This window comes from Gopherus evgoodei, chromosome 2 (assembly GCF_007399415.2).
Source record: "Gopherus evgoodei ecotype Sinaloan lineage chromosome 2, rGopEvg1_v1.p, whole genome shotgun sequence".
Taxonomy (NCBI): Eukaryota; Metazoa; Chordata; order Testudines; family Testudinidae; genus Gopherus; species Gopherus evgoodei.
The window spans coordinates 276,156,326-276,173,686 of NC_044323.1; the positions used below are offsets into that span (position 1 = coordinate 276,156,326).

Consider the following 17,361-nt stretch of genomic DNA (forward strand, 5'->3'; position numbering starts at 1 on the left):
TTCCTCCACTACTGGTGGCCCGTAGGACTACCTTCTTGACTATTAATGCAATATTGCACTTCTTTAGAGGCAGCTGAATTAGTGGATACACTTCTGCTTAACATCTCAAAACTCAGCTAAGTTCTTTCAAGAGCTTTATTTCCACTAAGCTTCAGTTCACAAGAAAATTTTCTGCATAGGTTGTTTGTTGTAGGCACAAGACATAACAGTAAGTGGAAAGTGAGAATTAAGGGACAGATTCTCAGCTGGTTGTAGATACATTTGCTTCAGTAGAGCTACACCAATTTACCCCAGCTGAGGATTGGCCTCCGGAGGTCTCACTAGGAAATCTTAAACTGAAGTCCATATTTATGCCAATAAATAAGTGGCCTGTTTTTCCTAAAGTTCTGTGCACCCAGCAGCTCCTCTTAACTTCAGTAGAAGCTGTGCAGCACTTCTGAAAAACCAGCCACCTATTCAGGTTGAGATTTTTTATTCAGGAACCTAAAGTCCATAAAGTCAGACATTTAGCTAGTGTAAATTGGCATAGCTCTACAGAAGCTTATGTAGCTACCCCAACTAACACTAGGTGAGAATCTCTGTAGTTCTGACAATGATGAGGGAATTTTCCCCTCATGGAGAACAGATTATTACCAGATGACCTATGACAAAGGCCTGATGTAGTTTATTTTGATAGTACTTTCCACCTTATCCTCCTCCTCTAATAGCCACATCTTTTTATTCTTAAAGATGAAGGGCTTGATCCATAAAGGATGTAGGGGCAGCCTTGTAATGTCTACATTTAGGTGCTCTGACACCCAAAGGACACCTTAGCCCCAAGTCAGGCTCCTATGCTCTGCACCATGCATGATGGTTAGGTGCCTAAAAACAGATTAACAAAAGCCACCATAGGCTGAGCAGGAAGCTGCCTAAACTAACCAGTAGATAATGCCAAAGAGAGGTTTTGCCTAAGCCTCACCCCCTCAAAGAGAATTAGGTGCCTGTTTCCACCATTGTGAATCATTTCCTAATTAGACCCCTAAATCAGCTCAGCCCTTTTTCAAGTAAAACTGTGGAGGAGGGTACTGCCCTTAACCTCAGTAGCCAAGTAGTCAGCATACTCTGCCAGAATGTGGGTGGGAGAGAGGTTCAGATGTCCACTTTGCCTGATTAAGAACAGGGACTTGAACACAGGTCTTCTACTCTCAGGTCAGTACCTGAACCGTTAGGCTAACAGGGTATTCTGGGATGAGCCATCTCTCAATCTCTCCTGCTGAAGCTGTTTTACTTTGTCACATACTTACTCATCAACCTAGAGAGAACAACACTATAGCCTAGGGCTTAGCACACTATCCTGGGAGACTCAGGTCTCTGCTCCAGTGACAAAGTGTTCCACCTCCCTTTCAGGCGGTGTTTTCTAGGGTCCATTCCAGTAGACATGCTCTCTTAAGTGACCCCTGAGAATGCCTACCAAATTGGAACCTGCAGGCAAGACAGATGAAAGTCTAGTTTATGGAGCTCACTGGGGCTTAGGCATGAATAGGTGCTGAGCATCAGAACATGGTCAGCTTTGCATGTGCCCACCAGCAGGAATTTAGGCAGCAGCAGAGGCAAGAGTTGAATGTAGGCATATAAAGTGGCAATTAAGTACCAAAATTTCTGTGGCTCTAGCTTAAGACGACCTCCAATGTCACTTATCACACTTCATTTTAGCTGAGACTAAAGTCATTTTTGAAGTAATCAACTAGAGATTTTTGGTTTGTCTAATTTACATTTGACAGTTGATATTCAGGGTTGAAGTTGGCTGCATGCTATTTGTGATCATTTTAAAGGGTGGACTGACTTTAGTCACATTTTGACCTAAACATTTATACCTAATGTTACAGGTCGCTGACTGTCACTGTAATTAGAAAATCCTTCCCCCACCCCCATTAAAATAATTACTAAATAAAATTTTATGCATAGTTAGTTGCACTTCATATCTCATGTACTGCTGGGGGGGGGGAGCTCCCCTGCATGTTCTCCTCCCACTATCTGTAACAAGGTGTTGACTGTGACCAGCTAAATTGAAACAGAAGCAGCTGATAAGCATGTGTGTAGAGAAGGGGAGGAGTAGACTCTTAACATAATTTGAGGTTCATCCAGATAACCTATCTAAAAGCAGCAGCAGTGAGCAGATCAACTTTACAAGTTGGGGACATATACAAGTTTGTCAAAATATTGTTAAATCAAACTATGTCTCTATAAGGTCTGATAATGTATTGAAAAGTATGGAAAGTCACATATTATTCAAAGGCTCCTACAAATTGTTACGCACAAAGAGCTTCTGAACACTTTTATACAGATGATGACATATCAAAGTAAGATCAAACTATCTTGTGGATTACTTGCCAAATTTATTTGGACTCTTAAGTAGCTGTATCCAAAGACCTTTTTTAAACACTAACTTTTAAAAACTAACTTATATAACTTTTTCTTGTGCTCAAAATGACTGAACATTTCTTTGATAAGTAAATTAGTTTCAGATTTTGATTACTACAAATGTATTTACATTCCTGCTGACAGACACTCTTGCAAACTGTTACTGGGCCAAAAGTGAATTAAAGTCACAACTAGGCTTAGGAGAATTCGATTTTTAGATAAATGTCAATTTCACCTTATACAAACTGATGAATTTTTTTCCCATTGATAATTAAAATTTACAGATAGAGAAAAATGCTGCTTAACAACTTATTAAGAGTTTGATTAAAGGATATTTAGACATGTGATATTGACCATTTCTGTTTTCACAATTATACAGCTTTAACTTTTTGACTCAACATCCATGTCTTTAAATAATTGCCTCACCTCCCCCATAATTTCCCACAACTGTGAAATGTAAAATTGATAAAAACGAGAAAAAAAAAATTTTCTGACATTATAAAAAATCAAACTCTTTTAAGCCTACTTATAACATAATGAGGGCATTTCACTTAGTGTTTTGTGGTGGTGGGTAGAAACGGGAGAAAGCAGCTCTAACCCCAAAACCAGGCTGAAACAATAAAGGGTCAGCATTTGATAAGATTTGAGTATTTCAGCCACCAATCTCATTTAGTGATTCTAGTTAATAAAATTTAAATCAAAAGCAGTACTTTTACCATCTTCTGTTTTTTTCTAGACATTTAGATTCTAGAGCAATGGGGTCCATAGGCACCCGAAGAGTGTGTCTCCAAACTCCCTTTTGGGGCATCCTTGTTTATCTCCAAACCTCAAACTGGTGTTTTTACTGGCTGTAGAGCAGAACAAAACTGATGTGATCTTAATCAGTTTCATTTTGCTACTGATCCTCAAGTTACAGCTACTCCTCATCTGCTGGAAGTACTCTTAAACGAGTGGTAATTTGTCTCTATGTCCCCATGTCCCCCTGCCCCCCTTCCCTTAAAAGATCACACAGTTGGCTCTTCTGGTGTTGCATGTACTCTAACAGCTACATCTGGAAGGAGCAACACAGTGACATTAATAGAATCTAGGTATTTGGACTCTAGTCTGGTAGTGCTAAGGGGAGAATTAACCTCGTTACACAAGGGAACTACAAAATAGAGGGAAGGAATACATTCGATATCAAATGAAAAGACATCACTAAGGACTTGATTTTAAGATTGCTGAGCTTCCAAAATTCCTGCTGAAATCAATAGAGAGATGCAAAAACCACCTGAAGAAGTAGCCACAAAACATATATGTATTTTGTAAAACATATCTTAAGAATACAACACCTTGCTCCTGATTCAATAACTCTGTCATCGGTTTAAGCCTACTAAATTTTGTATGTACTTGTGTATGTTTCCAAACCTTTGTTTAAAATACAAAAATTACATACTTACATTATATGGCAAGGTTCATTTCTGTCCTTCAAGCAGTGCTCTACTTCCCATTTCTTTTTTTGTGGGAAATGTTGTTTTTATACACTTTGACCCAGCATGAGTATTTTTCACACCACACCAGGGAGCATCTAGCATGATTCAAACGAGTTAAATGTATACATTCGTTCAGTAATTTCATATAATTGTTTGCTCTTCTGTCAATTTATGTCCTCCCAACCCTTCCACAGACCAAAACTCATTTTAGAATCATTCCTCTTCAGCACAGTTTCTTTCCCAAATGATAAAGGAATGATTATGAGATTATTTAATTTAACATCCATAATGATGAATAAATAACTTCAAATTACTATTCCATTATATTAAATTCTGTAATATTTTTACATATTATAAAATTAGCCACTTTATTCAGCAATAATGCAGTACAATAAAAGAAGCAAGGAGAGAAATGCTACCATGACAAGGGCTGCTAGCCAGTGAACCACTGTGTAACCCACAGAAAGTTTATATACACCAATGATACTCAAGACTGAGGCTTGTGAGTCGCAAGTAGCTTTTTAATGCATCTTCCGCGCTCTTTTCAGCACATATTAAAACACTGATTTAATTTTAACCATCTAAGTTATTAACGAATCAGGATGATTTTACTATATTAACTAATTGTAGTTGATAAAACAATAATACTTGGTCAGTAATTTTGCTGTGAGAATAATATATTTGAACTATATTTCCTGGTGATACTGTTTAAATATGAATATATAGTACTACAGTAAATAAAATAATGAATTCACACTACTATGGCTCTTTTGGGTAATATTGATTGCCAGTTTGGCTCCTGAACCAATGACGTCTGATATCAGGGTAGCTGTGTTAGTCTGTATTCACAAAATAACAAGAGTCCGGTGGCACCTTAAAGAATCTGAAGCATCTGAAGAGTGAGGTTTTTTACCCATGACACTTATGCCCAAATAAATCTGTTTGTTAGTCTTTAAGGTGCCACCGGACTCCTTGTTTTTACTGAAGTCTGAGTATCACTGATATACACCCTGATGTGCCTCTGTTTAAGACACAAATGAAATGCAGGGATTTAACCAGAGTTTTAAAAACAGCCTTTTTCAGATATTCCAAATTACATAACTGTTGACTAAATTCCTAATCCATTTTTAACTGTCCTACTACTGATGTCTAAAATAAATGTGAGTAGAACCAATATCCACTAATGGATCAGGTTCAGTCATAACTAATTATTCCAGGAGGTATTTTCAGGCCCTCTTTCATATTGTTTTGCTTCATGAATTGGAATTTCCTGGTATGCACCCAAGTCCCATTACTGCTGATAATGGGATGGCCTTTATCATGTTCTTTACCATAGTGTTTGGCATATCTACACTCTGCTTAGTGTTTCCCCTTTTATTCATTCATGCCCTCAGTCTCTGTCAAGGTCATCTGTGTTCTTTTCTAGCAGAAGAGGGCTGAATATATTACTGCTGGAGCCTGTGAACTCTGCTTATTGAGTCTGGGAGAGGGTTTTTTAGGGTATGTCTACACTTCAGTGTAAGCCCAGGGTTAACAGAACTCAATTTAGCAGACACTGGGTTTATTATAACCTAGGCTTGAGCATCTACACTCATTTGTAATCCCATGTTAGGAACTGTTGAACCCTGGATCCCAACCTGGGGCTCCAGCATCTACACTACATTATGTGGGGCTGAATCCAACCACCCATATCCCAGATTTCTTAACACCCTCCCAAAATGTGGCTGCTTTCACCCTTTGATTATGGTGCAGTGTGGAAAAACTTGACTGTCCTCAAATGTGACTGTCTAGAGGACAAAAAGTTGGCCTGTGGAATTGTGGAATACTTTTGACAATCTCCAGACCACATGTCCAGTGGGGCATGTCTATGCTGCAGAGCAACAGGGCTTGAACTGTGGGTCCTGGGCTTGACTCAGGCTCAGACCCTCCACCCCTTTAGGGTACTGGGTTAGAGAGATCTGTGTGTTAGAAGGAAGGCAGAGCTAGGTTGAGCCTGAATTCCAACCCTAGGCTTACACTGCAGTGTAGACATACCCATAGAGAACAATGGTAATCCTTTCCCTATTCCTGACCCTGTAATGTGATGGTGAGTTTGTGTCTGTAGATTGCCCTTTATATTCATTGTCATATACGCATAACTCCCACTTCTGATAAAGTTTCCAAAAACATTAAAAAAATGCAGAATGGTCCCATCAGAACAACACTTACCAGTTTCTATCATTAATCTTTCACTAGGAATTGACTTCAGTGTTTCTAAATTGGCTTCTGTTTTCAGTGAGCTAGAAATCATAAAAAATAGGGAGTGAATTTGGACTTAAGCTGATGTTTTGTTAAAGGTCTGTGGCTTTGTGTTCAACCATATTTAAGTCATGTGTGACTGGAATCATCTACTCAGAGCCTTATGAAAGCTCATAACTGGCTGCTATTTAATGACCTTGCTTACAAAATGGTTTCTTAGCAAAAGTGGTTTCTTAAAGAGTTAATTTCTAAATAATACTTAAGTATTTGCTTCAACTTATATTAAAAAGTTCCCAGCTGTGATTCCAAGCCACAGCTAAAATGACAACCTTGGGAGGTGGCCCAGGAAAGAGATCTTGGAGTCATCATGGATAGTTCTCTGAAGACGTCCACGCAGTGTGCGGTGGGCAGTCAAAAAAGCAAACAAGATGTTAGGAATCATTAAAAAAGGGAATAGAGAATAAGACGGAGAATATCTTATTGCCCCTTATATAAATCCATGGTACACTCGCATCTTGAATACTGTGTACAGATATGGTCTCCTCATCTCAAAAAAGATATACTGGCATTAGAAAAAAGCTCAGAAAAGGGGAACTAAAATGATTAGGGGTTTGGAACAGGTCCCACATGAGGAGAAATTAAAAAGGCTAGGACTTTTCAGCTTGGAAAAGGAAGGACTGGGGGTATATGATGGAGGTAATAAAATCATGAGTGGTGTGGATAAAGTAAAATAAGGAGTGTTATTTACTCCTTCTCCTAACACAAGAACTCGGGGCCACCAAATGAAATTAATGGGCAGCAGGTTTTAAACAAATAAAAGGAAGTTCTTCACAACAGCGCACAGTCAACCTGTGGAACTCCTTGCCTGAGGAGGTGGTGAAGGCTAGGACTATAACAAGGTGTAAAAGAGATCTAGATAAAATTCATGGAGGTTAAGGGTCCACTAATGGCTATTAGCCAGGATGGGTAAGGAATGGTGTCTCTAGCCTCATCTTTGTCAGCGGTGGAGATGGATGGCATGAGAGAGATCACTTGATCATTACCTGTTAGGTTTCACTCCTTCTGAGGCACCTGGTATTGGCCACTGTCAGTTGACAGGATACTGGGCTAGATGGATCTTTGGTCTGACCCAGTATGGCCATTCTTATGTTAGTCCTAGTTCATTCCACAAATCAGCTTCTACCAGCCACACTGACCTGGCAAAAACCTGTGGAAGTTTCTGCTGGGGTTTTCTATGTTCACCTGGATATTTAAAGGCTCCTGCCAAAGGGTGTAGCAGGTCTGAGTTCATGTAAATCAAACAGTTACATCTCAGGATAATTAATAGTGTGATTTCAGCCCAGTCCATTGGCTGGTCACATTAATTCTTGGTTACTTTTGGACTAGACAATGTAGTTTACTTTTTCTTTAGGTCTGTCCAAAAATATAGCTGCCTCTACAGTCCACCACCTCATTTATTTATAAACAAGAATTGGCATGAAGAGTCTCAGAAAGGGTCCAAGACTAGATTATCTCAGTGAGGGGAAGTATGTGACCTGTGCATTAAGAACTTTTTGCAGTTAACAGATTAATAAATGCAAATCTAAATCTGTCTACAAATTATCAGTTAGTCTAATGAGCTTTGAAGACAACCTCATTTAAAAAGTAATTACATTTCAAGTTATGAAACTATTTTAAAATATCATTTGTTGAAAAGAACTTACCAACCATTTATTCCTATATAGAGATCCAAATCAATTATAGCAGCTGCTTCTTCCTTTGTGCCATCAAATGAATGTACCTAGAAAGATTTATTACATGATAAAGTATGTAACGTATAGCCGAAAATTAATATTTGTGTAAATATTTATAGTTCTTAATTGTAAAGTAAAACCAGAGGTAATATGCAAGATATATTTATATAGAATTCAGTTAATTATAGAGTCAGTAAGGCTCAGCTGATAGCACTTTTGCTTTTGGGCAAGAGGGTAACAGGCTGAATTCCGCAACTGAATATTGACAAAAGAATGCAGCCCTTGACAAGTAGTGTTGGCTTTGAAAGCATTTTGGAAGGAGGGCCTGCCCTTCTCTCTTAGCCAGGGATTGATGATTATATCTTAAAGTAACCTGCAGAGTTTTTTTTAAAATTGTCCTTTGTTTGCAGTTATATTTTAACATTAAAATATAAAACCTTAATTTCTGCAGATATATACTGGTTGAAAGTTACATCTGGACATGGTTTTGACAAAGTCTTTTGATATAAAAAAGCAAATGTTTGTGGTTACAGTTCATGCTGGAGCATGCAACAGACAAGAAATTAAAAATGCAGTGGTACAAAGTTAGTTGCACCAGAAAAAGCGCAGTTTGTCAATCACAGAAAAGGCATCGTAGACATTAGTGGTACTAGGACCAACGATGGTGAGGACTTCATCACTAAAACAGACTCGTTTGGAGTCATGTAAGCATGACCCTTATGTTAAAAGTATGACCTATTTTTTACTCTTGGTGATACAGTATCCTACCAATCAATATCTAAACTGAACCTTACCATTTCCATGTACAAAACGCACCATTTGATATTGGGTTTTCAATTTCTAGACAGGATTAGTACTCCTTACAACTAACTGTAATTGTAGATGCTTCACAATTAGGAAGGGGGCAGTTTAAGTAAAAAGTGCTTAAAACTGCACTTCTGGCAAGCCAATAAAAACTGCTGATGTTAGCTGCAAAGTCTCTCTCTCCTTGACCAATCCTCATACCTTGCAAGAAACTGTTGGAAAAGCAACAATGGGAAGGATAAAAGTAGTGAAAGGGATTGTAAAGCTATTATGATTTGGAGTGGTTTACATGGTTTAATAGGAAATCTACTGAGATTATATTACAAACAAAGGATAGTACTCAAAACAATGAAATGAGCGCTAGATGAATACAATTTATTATAAGGTGGTCATACATAACCACTCCTCCCATACATCTATCTCTATTCCTTCTCATTATCTCTGCCAATTAAAAGAAAAGAACAATATAAGCAAAACTAACTGTTCGCTAAAGGGCAAAAGCAAACTATTACAAACTTTGTCACATTCAGTCTTGAGTAAAACCCACCTAAAAATTCAGTGTGTGCATTTCTACAATGGAGAACACATTGGCAATTTTGTTTGCTCTGACAGGTCAAATTGGCTTTTCAAAGTATCTGTAAAGAAAAAAAAATGTTTTTAGATAGAAATTCAGTGCAAGATTGAATAAAAATAGTGTAAAGGCAAAATGAGGCAAAATGGGCTTTTTTTTTTTTTTTAAAAACAACAACAACAAAAAACCATGTGCATTTTTGTCCACAAGAATTAAGACACTAAAGCAGCGATATTCAGACTGAGGCTCAGGAGCCACAAGACGCTCTTTAATGGGCCTCCTGTGGCTCTTTGCAGCACGTGATATGAAAACAAGCCAATTGTAGAATACTTGGTCAGTCATTTGATGTGACACTGTATACACACACACACACACACACACACACACACACACACACACACAAATATACATAAATAGTATAGATCAGAGGTTCTCAAGCTGTGGTCCGCGAGCTCCATTTGGACGGTCTGTGGATAGTTTCCTCTAAGGTGCACACCTCAGTGGTTGCACATGAGAGAATGAAGGGCCACCCACCTAATTAGTGGAGTCATTCAGGCATGGCTCCACTAATTATGAGCCTGGACCCTGGAGAAGATGCACATGTAAGGTGAAGTGATGGCCGGGGGAGGGAGGCAATAAGGGATGGGTGAGAAGAGGGGGTGGGGGGAATTTGGGACGTGCTGGCCAGCGGCGGCCAGAGAAAGAGGTGACTTCCCCCAGCTCCAGCTGCCGGGGAGAGATGGCAGCTCTGTGGCTGCTGTGAGAGGGGACAGAACCCCCTTCTTCCTAGCCTCAGCTCAGAGGCTGCCACGGCAGGGGAGAAAGGGCACATCCATCACATTCGAAAGTGAAGACTACAGATATTAAAATATGAGTTGTGCGCTTTACTTGTAGAACAAAAAAATGTTTATTATTAAGGGTTTTTTTTAATATAACTTTTTTATCCAAAGCGCTTTTCAATAGTTAGCTTATGGTACAAACACATTTGAAAGACCATTAAGTGGTCTGCTGAGACCCTCAGCAATTTTCAAGTGGTCTGTGGGGAAAAAAAAAAGTTTGAGAGCCACTGGTATGGATAGTAAATGGAACAATGAATTCGCACTATCGTGGCTTTTTGAGATCATGCTGATGGCTAATTTGGCCCCTGAACCACTGAAGTCTGAGTATCACCACACTAATGGTTCCACTGAATGGGAGTTTTTGCCTGTGAAATGACTAAAGGATAGCTCTTTAAAGGGATGTCTTCCTCTGGGCACATTACTATATTAAGTGATACATTTTGGAAATCAGTTAATAAGAGGTCAGGAATGGCAAAACTGGGGGAATGCAAAGGGGTTTGTGCTGGGCAGACACTGAATCAGAAGTGTGACCTTCCTCTTCCCCCTCTTTTTTTTTTTTTAAATTATCTCCAGGAAGCTTTAAAAATTGAGGAACTTCAGGTTTAAATTTCACACAATTGCAGCACTTCTCCCAAAACATTTAAGAAACAAGAGAGGCTTAATGTCATCTGGATATCAACAGCACAAAGACCAATCAAATTGTGTATTTGTGGGTTGGAGAAAACAGGGGAGCATTCCCCTGGTCTTTATATCCTCAAACTGCTATAATTAGGTAGCAGGCTGCCAGTTATTTTACTTGTATAGTAGGCTACCAAGAAAGACTTTAAATTTTGGTTTGTCATTTCTCAATGGAAGATTGAGGTACCAGCATTAGGATCACTACTATTATTTCTGCTCTGTTTCTCCTATCTTAACCCTCTTCAGGTCTTCTGTTATCTATCTCCTCTCCTCCTTCCTTTTTTCTGCATTTGGTTTGCCTATTCTCTCTTATCTTTCTCCCTCTCCCTGTCTTTTCTACCCCCTGCTATTCTCTTCTTTGATGGATGAAAGGTCAGTAGTAGTCACGTAGGAGCTCTATAAAGACATATGGAAGGGTGAGCGGAGGGAAATCAACTAGGTTGCCAGTTTTCCCAACACACTTTCCAAAGCAAACCAATTAGTATTTCCACGACCATGTCAATTTCCATTTGTAGCTAGTTCTGTCTCTAGATTGCTACATTGATCATTTTTGGTTGGCTCGCTGCCAAGCTGTCACCAGACTGGCAAATTACAACTGATCAGGAAACGTGAGGGGGCACTTATGTATGTCATATGGTCAAGAATGAACAGCAGACTCACTGTGAGTAAACACTTTGGAGGATAACATTAATTGGACAAGGCAAGAGGACATTGCTGCCTGCCCAACAAAATGATACTTACTGCATTTGTCAAATTTCTTTATATTTTGTTGCTTAAACTAATAAGCACAGAGTATTTCTAGCCTTATGCCTAAAAAACCCTTTAAAGGGAAGATCCAGTCCACTTGCAGGTATGTATGATGCACAGCATGAGTGTGGACTGGACATATATTCATAAATACATAATATGATAACCATACATACAGAACAAGGGGAAAGAAAAACATGACAAATGCAAAAAAAAAAAAAAAGAGTGAGTGGTAGCACCAGAGAACTAGCATCAATCAAGGGACAGTCACACAAAGCCTAGTCTTCCCAAGGGAGAGGGGAGGAAAAAAAAACAATAGTTATTAAAAAAAAAAAAAAAGCTAGCTGTCAAACTATCTCAATTATTTAACCACAAAAGCTACAATAGCTAGCAACCAAATATTATTTAATCAAAGAATCCAAATTAATATAACCACAGTATCCAGACAACACACTAAAGGAATTCCATCAACTTGAATGTAACATGAATAACTTTAATACATATCCCTGAATCTCCTGGCCAATTTTTATGATTTCTACATCGCAACAGGTGAGAAAGAGGAAGAAGGAAAACTTGATAGAAACTGCTCTTGGGACAGCTTTACCAAAGGACTTTCATCATGAATGGCTGTGCAAGACAGGTGACAGATATCCTCTAATCTTCATAGAAAATTGTCTCCAAGGAAACAAAGTTACACTACAACAGAAAATAACGTTTAAGCATGAAATGGAACTTAGAAGTCATACTCAGGTACAACTGGGAAACGGTGTCACTTTTCTTCTTACAGGATAACATCTGGCTGACTGCTAGCAATCTTAATAACTAGTATAACAGTTTGACTCCCTCTAAGATGACAACTGGAAAATTGGCTACACTCATTCCACCCTTTTGTTTTTTTCTTTCTGTGTCCTTATGATGTTTTTAAAATTAATTGTAAAAAACTTTCCCTAACACTATGGCATGCAATTTTAAAACTTTCTTAACAGTAATTTTCCCAGACATATGTAGGACAGCTGGCAGCAAAATGCAAAAATATCTAGGAAAATAATAAAATTAAATTTACAAATCTAAAAGTGGCATGTGTCTTTCCCCATTTTACATTTCTTTGTTGCCTGGTCTCATTCCCCTTCCCTCCCCCCCATCTATCTTTTCTCTGGTGATTTCCAGTAAGGATGCTAAGTGGAGGCAACAGGAACTGATCTGACAAAACCAATTTATTTCACACAATCCGATGGTAGAGACTTTCTGCCTCTACAACTCACAGATGATCTCCTTGTTCTATTTTCCCTCTTCTACTCTCCCACTCCGATTTAAGTATGGTTGATTAGAGGTTTTCCTCTAGCTTACTAAAACTATAAGTCAAGCACTTGCATCACTGAGAGAGAGCAGTCTGTTAGCCTGTATAGTGGAAAGGAACAATTAGACTCTAAAGATTTATTTCAGTAGCTCTGTTTAGGGAAACAGAAGAATCTTCAAAGTGACATCATCTACTCCTGCTCACTACACCAGTGTTTCATTTCACAGCAAGTCTTCACCAGGCTATTCTTCGTTGAATTCAGCACATTTGGTTGCTACTGGAAACTAATAATAAGAAAAAAAAATATGCTGGCCACTTGGCTGATCCTCTTACTACAAGAGGCGAGAGCAGTAGCATGGTAATAATGTAGCTATTAGCCTATTTACAAGCCACTATACCTTCTGAAGCAAAAGATACATCTTCATACTGCAGGTGCAAACCTTTCTCTGCTCCTTAATGCATGCTTTGTCCTTTGACAAATCAGCCCGCTCCTCACCAGCTTTCCTAGATTGCCCTGCTTCTAATCTTGCCAATATCTTGCCCCCTTATCTGCTGCAGGCTTTATCCTCTCTGACAGTTCCACTCCCTTCTCCAGGCCTTCCTTCTCCACAGCTCAGCTTCTCTGTCACTGCTCATTGTATGGTGTCAAGTATCAGGCGGTAGTTGTGTTAGTCTGTATCCACAAAAACGAGTCCGGTGACACCTTAAAGACTAACATTTATTGGGACATAAGCTTTCCTGGGTAAAAAACCTCACTTCTTCAGATGCATGGAGTAAAACCATGCATGCATCTAAAGAAGTGAGGTTTTTTACCCAGGAAAGCTTGTGCCCAAATAAATCTGTTAGTCTTTAAGGTGCTACTGGACTCGTTGTTGTTTTAGCCTACAGTAGACTTCCCTCTGGACTGGAGCTCCTGACAGTTCTTGAATAGCAAAGTCAGTGAATGCTTCTCCTACCCAGAAACTCACAAATTCTCACTGATTTTACAGCAAGGGAAGTATCGATTAATGTCAGGTGTAAGAGTGGTTTTACAATATTCAGAGTGGAACAGAATCATAGGACTGGAAGGGACATCAGGAGGTCATCTAGTCCAGTCTTCTGCACTCATGGCAGGACTAAGTATTATCTAGACCAGGGGTGGGCAAACTTTTTGGCCTGAGGGCGGCGTCAGGTTTCCAAAATTGTATGGATGGCCGGTTAGGGGAGACTGTGCATTAAGGAGCAGGGAAGGGTCTGAATTGTTCTGATGGAAACAGCCAGGAGTGGCCCGTCCCCCACCCCCTCTCAACTCTCCTGCTTCTCACCCCCTGATGGCCCACCCAGAACCCCTGCCCCATCCATGCCCCCCCCCCTCGTTCCGTCCCCTGACTGCTCCTGGAACCCCTGCCCCCAACTTCCCCCCACCACCCTATCCAACCCCTCCTCTCATTCTTGACTGCCATCCTGGGACCCCTGCCCCATCCAACCACCCCTTCTCCCTGTTCCCTGACTGCCTCTCACTGCCTCATCCAACCCATCCCCTCCTTCCTGACTGTCCCCCCTGAGACCCCTACCCCCATTCAAACCCCCTGCTCCCTACCCCCTGACCACCCCAACCCCTATCCACACCCCCGACCACCACACCCGAACTCCCCTGCCCTCTATCCACCCCACCACCTGCTCTCTGTCCCCTTACCACACTGCCAGTGGCTGGCAGTGCTACAGCTGCGCTGCCCAGCTGGAATCAGCCACGTCATTGAGCATTACAGAGTATTGGGTCAGGCCGTGGCTTTGCAGCTGCGCTGCCCAGCAAATGTCTGCCACCCCGCCGCCCAGAGCATTGTGCCGGTGGTGCAGTGAGCTGAGGCCGTGAGGGAGGGCGAACGGCGGGGAAGGGGCTGGGGGCTAGCCTCCCAGAACAGGAGCTCAGGGGCTGGGCAGGAGGGTCCCACAGGTAGTATGTGGCTGGCCCGCAGGCCATATTTTGCCCACCTCTGATCTAGACCATCCCTGACAGATATTTGTCTAACCTGCCCTTAAAAATCTCCAATGACAGAGTCCCACAAACTCTCTAGGCAATTTTCTCCAGTGCTTAACTATCCTGACAGGAAGTTTTTCCTAATGTCCAACGTAACCCACCCTTGCTGCAACTTAAGCCCATTGCTTCTTGTCCTATCCTCAGAGGTTAAAAGAGAACAATTTACCTCCCTTCTCCTTGTAACAACCTTTTATGTATTTGAAAACTTATGTCTTCTCTTCTCCAGACTAAACAAAACCAATTTTTTCAATCTTCCCTCATAGGTCGTGATTTCTAGACTTTTCATAATTTCTGTTGCTCTTCTCTGGACTTTCTCCAACTCTTCCACTTCTTTCCTGAAATGTGGCACCCTGAACTGGACACAACACTCCATAAAGGAACTTAGCATTGCAATGCTGAGCATTACAGTGCCTTTTAGGTGCCTAGAAAAATCACAGGAACAACACTGCAATCTGCAAAAGGCAGCACATTAGGTGGGAGCCAATCCCCTTGCTCCAATCACTCTTTCATTATTTATCCACAGTGGAACAGTTTCAAGAGACTGAGGGAGCTCCACATCAGAATATCCTATGGATTAGAGCACCAGAATATCCCATGGTTAGACCACCCTCCTGAGAGGTGGGAGAGACCCCTGTTCAAATCCTTTCTTCAACTCTGGCAGAGAGGGAGAAATTGAATCTAGGTCTCCCACATCTCAGGTGAGTGCTCTAAACATAGGGATAAAAGTCCTAAGGGGGCACCACAACCTCCTCCAGCCAGATTCTGAATTAAACCCAATCTGTTCGGTGTGCTCAGAGGTTGCTTACCACATTAGGCCCTGCATGCAACTTAGGCGGCCAAATGCCTATTGTCCCCCAGTTCAGATTGCTCTGGGGGCTTTGATGAGAGACAGGTGTCTGGAAGCCTAGAGGGCGGCATCAGTGCACACGTCCCAGGGTCTACAATTTAAGCAACTATGGAACTTTTACAGCAAAAAGTTAGGTGCTAAGTGAGTTTAGGCATCTAGAGGGTTAGGCGGCAGCCAAGGAGTTTCATGGATTGCAGTGAGATTGTACACTGGGATTTAGGTGTCTAACTCTGGAATTTAACCACTTAAATTGCTTTATGAATTGCACCATAAGTACCTGATTTTTCTTGAATGTAGGTCTCTTTCCTATAAAACATTATTGCTGGCCAAAAAATAATAGCTTATCAGACTTCAAGTTAGAATAAGTGTATTTTACAGACAGATACATCAATTTCTATAGTTATCAAATCTTTCTTACTTGAGTTGGGTGTCTTTAGGGCAAAATTCTAATCTATCAAAATCTACAAAAGAAAAAAAAAAGGAACAATCAATTCCTTGTTTTTTTAAAGAATACAACAAAAGAGAATAATCTTGAGCTATCCTACAATACTTACCCAGGCCACATTCCCCAATTGCTCTGATCTTCCCCTTATTTTTTTCAGCTAGATTTTGCATTTCAGCTAAATATTGGTCAGGGTCACTCTGCTCAAATTCTCCACAGCGGGTGGGATGACAGCCAACCGTACTGTAAAACATGTCTAGTGCATAACAGTATTAGAATTATATTTCCAGGAATACAGTAAGTTTATATCAAATTCACAGCAACTCATACTGAATTTTTTTTTTCGTTGGGGCAAACCCTGGGCAGAAACTAGGCTGGTCCAAGCAAAGCAGGTGACCTTCAGCTCTGAGGCTCATGATTTAACATGTGACTTTCTTACTCCCACCGGCTCCGATCTCCTATGCAATCCTTGTTGGGGTGAGAGAGATTCAGTCCAGCTAGGTAAGGGGGTAACTTGTCGAGAAGTTTTGATACTATGATACCACAGTTACATTAACAGAATCTGTGAGTATGTTTGTGAAGGAAGTTAATGCCACAACCCAACAAAACACTTAAGCACATGAATAATCCAAGGCTTATTCAACAGAGCATTTAAGCATATACTGAATTTTAAGCACAGGCTTAACTGCTTTGCTGAACAGGGATGGGATCCTTCACATGCTTAAATGATCTGCTAAATACGGATCTAGGTGAACGGTGGATGGAGGTTGCTTTCAGACAGAAAGAGAAAGGGGAACCTGCAAACACTGCAATAAAGAGAAAGATATCCCCATTCCACATGGTAGTCATATTATTACAATCAGCACAAAACAGCACAAACTCCACACTGTGTGGCACTGCAAGCCTGAGCAGTAAATACAATACTATACTAGCATTTCAGCTGGCTCCAGAAGGGCAGGGGCCAGAGAAGTATTATTATTACATCCTTCTCGCACCAGAGTTGTGAGTCTCTTCCATCCCCTTCTGTCATTAGCTGCTGCTTCCATCTGCTCTATGGTGTTCAGACCAACTGTTCTGCCCTCCGTACGAAGGCTTCTTAAGATTTTTCTTGGGCACCCTTGTTTCCTCACACCAGCTGGTTTCCACTTGACAGGTTCATGTAAAAGTCTGGGGGTTGGCATCCAGAGTATATGCCCCAAATACATCAAGCACTTCCTTCTGATTCTGGTAGAGACAAGTTCCTTATTTGTAATTTCTTGGCTCTCTTCACTGGTGA

The 17,361-nt window shown here is 40.5% G+C and overlaps 1 protein-coding gene across 1 annotated transcript in view; it reads right to left on the reverse strand.

The window, feature by feature from the left end:
* The window catches only part of TATDN1 (TatD DNase domain containing 1), a 28,683-nt gene that overhangs the window by 1,108 nt on the left and 10,214 nt on the right, over nt 1–17,361 (reverse strand). The window contains 10 exon segments of the mRNA XM_030553796.1: nt 3,840–3,898; nt 3,900–3,967; nt 6,081–6,151; nt 7,814–7,890; nt 9,048–9,088; nt 9,195–9,231; nt 9,233–9,268; nt 9,270–9,282; nt 16,062–16,104; nt 16,198–16,341. Of these exon segments, the coding sequence (XP_030409656.1) occupies nt 3,840–3,898; nt 3,900–3,967; nt 6,081–6,151; nt 7,814–7,890; nt 9,048–9,088; nt 9,195–9,231; nt 9,233–9,268; nt 9,270–9,282; nt 16,062–16,104; nt 16,198–16,341 (589 nt within the window).